Source organism: Haemaphysalis longicornis, unplaced genomic scaffold (assembly GCF_048455015.1).
Source record: "Haemaphysalis longicornis isolate Haplotype H1 unplaced genomic scaffold, Haemaphysalis longicornis Haplotype H1 scaffold_1, whole genome shotgun sequence".
Taxonomy (NCBI): domain Eukaryota; kingdom Metazoa; phylum Arthropoda; class Arachnida; order Ixodida; family Ixodidae; genus Haemaphysalis; species Haemaphysalis longicornis.
The window spans coordinates 389,986,817-389,993,053 of NW_027526203.1; the positions used below are offsets into that span (position 1 = coordinate 389,986,817).

Genomic DNA, 6,237 nt, shown 5'->3' on the forward strand with positions numbered 1-6,237 from the left:
CAGCAATGGTGGTCACCCCGAAAGTTGTTTGTCTTAACCAAAGAGTACATGCAAGGCTGTTCATCTTAACCAGATTTTTTTTGCATTAGGTCTATGGAAAGCCAAACAAACATTTCCACGTTGTTCGGCATAAGCGCATAAGCGGGAATTCATCGCAACCGAGTTCGTAATGCGAGTTCACTGCAGTTTAAAGAACGAGAAGTCAATACAATAACGCATCACAGTACCATTCCACTTCTTTGACAGCTGGCTGTTAAACCTCCCTTTATCAGTTCCTACACCTATAGGTATTTTCACGCCAGTGGCCCGTCCAGAAGTGGGTTGGCTACAGGATGTCATGTGCAGCATCCAGCTAGAGGATCTATTCCTGCCAACGTTGCACAACTGTAAGGTCCCTGATACAACCTTTTTTGGACTGGTGAAAGCAATGGAAATGCCCAGGCAGAAGTGAGAAGTGAGGAGGGGAAGGGTATGTCGGCAAGAAACCCAAAATCAGAACCATTTTAAGTGCGAATGCACTTTATAAGCGACCCCGAACCTTCCGCCGTCCGCATAGCAACAGCTGCGGGTGCGCGCGCTTTTCGTCTTCCTTAGCAACGGGGGGAGATGGGCGCGCACTGCCTGGCCGCTGACATGGCACATACCCACGTGGGAGATTGGCCAGGAATAAGTGCGAATGCACTTCTTAAGCGAGCCTGAATCGTCGCGCTCGCATAGCGCCTCCTCTCCCCCCTCGCCTACTCTCCTAAAGCCCCTTTACTACTCTCCAGCTCGCAACACCCTCTCTCGGCGCGCCAGCCAGGCCATTACACTATATAAAAAAAAAACAGCATCCGGCGCGAGGTTTCGATCTGCGGACTTTGCGGCCGCAGCGCGACGCTCTACCGACTAAGCCACGGACGCGACGTTGATGTCAGTGTTAGTAACGCGCCTTATATCTTTAACGCATTCAAACTACGTCGTCAGCGGCGTGCGTTGGCGACTCAGCGGCGTTATAGCGGCTTGATAACTGCGTGGTGTACACGTGATACTACAAACCCGCTAGTTCTGCATTCTCTCACGTGACTGCGCCTCCTCTCCCTTCACTCCGGTCGGCGCTTCGCAGCTGCGGTGCGCTGCGGTGCGGTGCGCTCCTCCTCTCGAACATACACGTTAATTCACCAAGATTTCCGCAGAGGGACAAACGAGGCGTGTTAAGCCGAACGTGATCACGAGGGGGTGTTAATGTAACTAACGGGCAAAATGCCACCAAACTTCAACAAACTCCCCCTCATAGCATCACCCCGTGCTTCGCACTTCCTCATACTCCCCTTCGGGGAAATGCGGGGGAATTTTTTTTCATGTACCCAAGATGCTGCCATAATATTTCTTTGTGTAGCATTTCCACTGTGTAAGACTTCATCTGCTCCTTTGCCCACAAGCATGGTACTTCCCATTAAAAACAGCCACCCCAACTTTGGCCTACAACATGTTAAAGACCAGCACATTTTTTTTGCTAGGTGCTGCTCAGATACTTCTAATTTTTGCATGCCTGCGAAACTGTTTTCAACTGAAACCAATAAAGTCGTACAGAGTTAAGATCAATCATGGCTAAATGGTATGTACGCAATAATAAATGGTCTATACTGGCCACTGACTGGCAACAGCATACTTACACGTTGCGCAGATTTTGCATGCCGTAAAATTCCTTGCGAAGCCACCGCTCAACTTGAAGGGGGTAGGGTGCAGACACTGTATCAGCCACCAAGTACTCAATGCCCCGAATCCACTGCTCACAATCCTTGGGCGATGTAGCTGTGTTTCAAAGTGAAAGTTCAAGTTAAGCACAGTAGAAGGGGAAAAAAAAAAAAAGGCTATAAGTGGTACTGTCACGTATACTGAATGCATATAAAAATGGACAAAATCACCATATCGTAGTACATTTCGAAAAACGACATCTAATGCCCCGTTTGCTTCCACAACCAATAAAATGGGTGCTGTACATGCACTTCCCCCTTAATAATCATGATGGAAATTCAAACCAATTTTTTTCAAACCATTCAATGCATTGGTCACATATAAAAAAAATTAATGCTTCACGATCTGTACTCATAAATATTCGGGTCACAAAGGAATTGCCCCTGCTTGCTTGCATTTGAGAAGACACTCAACAAAATGACCAGAGCAGGCAGAAACTCTAAAAAAAAATAAACGAGCCCCAAAACAAGACCACGAAATTTGATATGAACAACAGAAGCAAGCCCAAGTGAGAAAAGTGGGAAAGAAAAAGAGAAAAACAGCAAGCATAGTAACTGAAGTCTTTGCCCTTAGCCCTTTCAGAGTCAATGACAAACATGTACGTCCCCTGCAAACACCTTAAAAATGGTCAATGGTGTACATGCATGTCATCGCTTGTATGTTTAGAAAGCGCGACTTTTTCGATCATCTCTTTCGCTTGGCATGTGCTGCCCCGATGCAGAAATAAGTGGAATTTTTTTGTTGCACTGATAGCTCTTTTCTTTTTTATGCTTTACTACAGCGGTGTGTTGGCTATTGCTTGCGCATCCGGTCATGCGCGGGCATGCAGCGGCTAGTTTCGGTTTCGTCCTCCGGGCGCTTCTCACTTATTGTGCCCGCAAAAGTGATGGCTACCTGGCATCATTTTTTAGAAGTCGTATTAGGTTTTGTAGAATTTTTCTTGTGTTACTCATGAATAAACCATGTGTATGTAGCAACAATAATGATCTTTTTGTCCCTTTATGGTCACCCTAAAATATTACAATTTCGATTCAATAGAGACTCGTTTAAAGGATTTAAATCAGCAATAAAAAAAAATCGACCGTGGGGGATCGCAGCTGGTGAAAAAATTTGATTCTCAAAGGGTTAATGCATGCATCATGTTAACCTTGCTCCTTTCTGGTAACTTTACGGCGAGGCAAGCAAGTTTTTGAAGATCAACCTTCCCCATTGAGCACCTGTAGGCTCCGACTGAAGGTTTTAGTCAAGAGATTCGCCTGCAAAGTTTTGACCAATCTGTAATGTGCCTTGCAAGCAATTTGAGTTAAGCAGGAAGAAAAGTCTGTTGGACTTTTTCAGTGACCCACAAAGCTTTTATATTTACCAATGTTTGAAGAAATAAGAGTACCAGTTAATGTGGCTTTACTGCACCGAACATTTCTGCATACAAAGCTTTCCGCTAGCAGCTGTCCTTGTAACCGAATGCCTCAGGGAACAGCGACCTGAGCTTTTTGGTTACCATATGCGATGCACCCCTGGCCACATAAAAAGTACACTAGTTGACCAGTCTATGATGAGCACCTTGGTTTAAATGCATTATAAAACCTCGCTACGCTGCACCTGGCAGGAAGTTTAGACTGGTATACAAAAAAGTTGTGTGGCTTATTCAGTTATGACAAAAACTAAACTTGTAATGCTGACTTGGGGGTTTGACATGACTCATTACTCCAATTACGACTTAATTAAGTGGATAAGTACTGACCATGTTCCACTGCAGTTAAAAGTTGTCATTGTACAGGCAGGCAACCTGCCACAACCCCTAAACTGCAGTCCGCAACTTTTTTCAAGCATAACAGTAAAATTTTGTGTGAAGACAGGATGCACTGAACGGGAAAAAAAAAAAAACATGGGTGCTATCCTGTCTTTGCATCATTTTTTACCATGTAGTTCACATCATACCAACCGTCCTTATTTATGAGGTACACCACACTGGAAGGCCCACTTTTTTTTTTTGACAGCAACAGTTTTGTAGTCAGGCATTTTTGTATTTAACCTACATCAGAAATGCAGGTGGTGGGATAATGCCCATGACAAAATTCTGACGAGTTTTGTCAGACTCCTAAACAGATGGCACTCCCAGCATCTGGCTGTGATGCACACCTTGGCACAAAATAAGTGCATGCAAGTATAAGAACAAAAGCAATGAAATTAACCTCAGTTGCCTGCAAGAGATTGGTGGACAGCAATGCTGGTTTTTGTGTGGTGTGAAAAGCTACACGCTTTGCTACTAAGGAATCAAATTCTCGGTGAGTAAAGCAAGACTTCCGTTTCTTACCCACACAAGACAAGGTCTTGAGCCGAAAGGCACTGCCATAAAATATAACGAAGCATTGGGCTGCATCCCATTTCCTGGCGTCTTCCGGCCACCTATCAAAAATCTTGGAGTTGCGCCCCAGTCGAACTTCTTTCACTTCTCGGAGATCAACTGAAACACGAAGTTAATGGATTAGTTAGAAACCAGCGAACAGTATGCCGTAATAGACAATATCACTGTCTAACATTTAACAAATGCACAAGTTTCACAGAAAAAAACAATTATTTGCTTTTAGTTTCCTCAGATGCTCAATTAGAGGAACGCGTATATAAACATACCGTAAATTATGTACGACAATTAAACAAAACAGTATTACCTGAAATCACTATTGAGTAAATAATTCCCCGCCCTCTGTAACGGTTTACCATAAGCCGAGAATCTAACGCTGCGCCACTGCGAATCATGCTATGCAGCAACATCACGTCACATTACAAAAAGGCACAAAATTATCCTTTCTACACCAATTAGCTGCGGATTAACTGTCCCCTTCAGCTCTTCATTGCACCCGGACGGGTCTGACACAGCAGTCCATAAGCGCTAGTTGGGTACAGACAAGAGTTTCGGAGGTCGTTTCAGCATAGTGAAATCTTGACAACCCACTATTGGCAGCAGCAGCAACAACAACAACAACAAAAAAAAAAAAAGAACGAGGCCGTAAATGAGAGAGCAAAAGTCGCTCACCCGCCCCTTCTTCCGCTGTTCGCCCAGAGACTGGCCGCCCCCAAATAAGCTGCCGAGTTTCCAGCTTGATCGAGAAGGTCCTCTTCTCAGGCCTCCCCTTCTGGTAGAACTTGATGAGCGACGTCCCATGCTCCAACTTCCGAATTACTTGCTCGATCTGGGGCAGACTTGACGAAGCAACAGGTACGCTGCCGTTTTGATGCAGAGAAGCAGCCATCACGGCCGGTGGCATTCAGTTTCGGGGACCGTTCATCAACCGAGACTGCGACTACAACGCCTGAAATGACGGCCACTCTTGAAGAAAAAAAGGTGCACACGACAATGAAAATGTTCACAGCCCCCTGCAACAGCTATTCTCGGGAGTTGTTTAGACTTTGCGTCCGGCTTGGTCATGGCATCGCCTCGCAAATGTCCGTGGGTGCTGCTACCCCAAGTTCGACTAGATAAACCAGACTTCAAATGCGCAATTCTAGGGCACTACATCTCGTAAAGCTATTGAACGAGTAACACACATGCTGGCGTACTGCTTCGGTCTGCGCCACATCGGGACTCCAAGGCACTCGCACCGCAGGGCAGCAGCTCTGCGCACGGCTGCTACCAATAACCCCTAGCAACATAAACAAAAACATAACGGGCACAGTGTTGTTTTCACCTTTTAAAGTTCTTAAAGAAAAAAGTTCTTTTTTCCTTTATTAGGTATATCAAAATCCTTCAACCGATACCAACAGAGCAAAAATTTACCTCTTAAAATAAATAGAGATGAATATTGTATATTTAAAACCCTATGCTGCGCAGCTATTTCGCGCGAAAAATTTGAAATCGGGAACATTATCTCCAAGCAAAAAAAAAACGTTACTCATTTTCGAGTAACTTAAGGAACGCATTTTTGAGAAACGGATGGATTTATTGCGCTAATACTTTAAACGAAGGTCGCATTCTACTGTCTATTTTTTTGTGCAATTGTTTTGGGAAAGTGAAACTTTGCCAAAGTGCAAAATTCGTTGAATTGAGTTTCAACTGCCGTATTTGCTTTGTGTACTACGTCCTGCTCATTGAGAAACTTGCCCGGTTCAGCCAGAACTGATTGCGCGTCACTGGTCTTCACGCACTTCGCTTGTTCTATGTCAGGTTTTAGTCCTCAAGCTGCATATAATATAAAGCTGATTTAAGTGGCACACCTAGCCTACAGGCAGTATAAATAATTTCATAACATTTATATAACACTTTAATGCACCTCTGATAACATCGTCAATTTTAGACATGCCCTCTGTCCGTTTTTTAGGGGCGAAGCCCCTTAGGGGCTGGGGCTGTTGGCGTCTCCTGTCGTCGTCGTCATAATCGTTCATCTCATGTAGTCACGGTATTAAAACACTGGGAAACTCGTTTACGCCTCGCGCTAGAACGTAACGCGTACTAAAAAAACACCGACACACTCATTTACGCCTCGTGCTGGTGCGCTTCGTGCT

The 6,237-nt window shown here is 44.7% G+C and overlaps 1 protein-coding gene across 3 annotated transcripts in view; it reads right to left on the bottom strand.

Annotated features, from left to right (window-relative positions):
• Sl (small wing phospholipase C gamma 1) overlaps positions 1–5,392 on the bottom strand; it is a 69,617-nt gene extending 64,225 nt beyond the window's left edge. For all 3 annotated transcript variants that reach the window (XM_077686590.1, XM_077686588.1, XM_077686589.1), the window contains exons 1-3: positions 4,772–5,392; positions 4,052–4,201; positions 1,656–1,794 (exon numbers count right to left, since the gene is read on the bottom strand). In XM_077686590.1, coding sequence (XP_077542716.1) covers positions 1,656–1,794; positions 4,052–4,201; positions 4,772–5,003 — 521 coding nt within the window. In that variant the 5' untranslated portion in view covers positions 5,004–5,392. The remainder of the gene's footprint in view (positions 1–1,655; positions 1,795–4,051; positions 4,202–4,771) is intronic.
• Between the last annotated feature and the right edge of the window lie 845 nt (positions 5,393–6,237).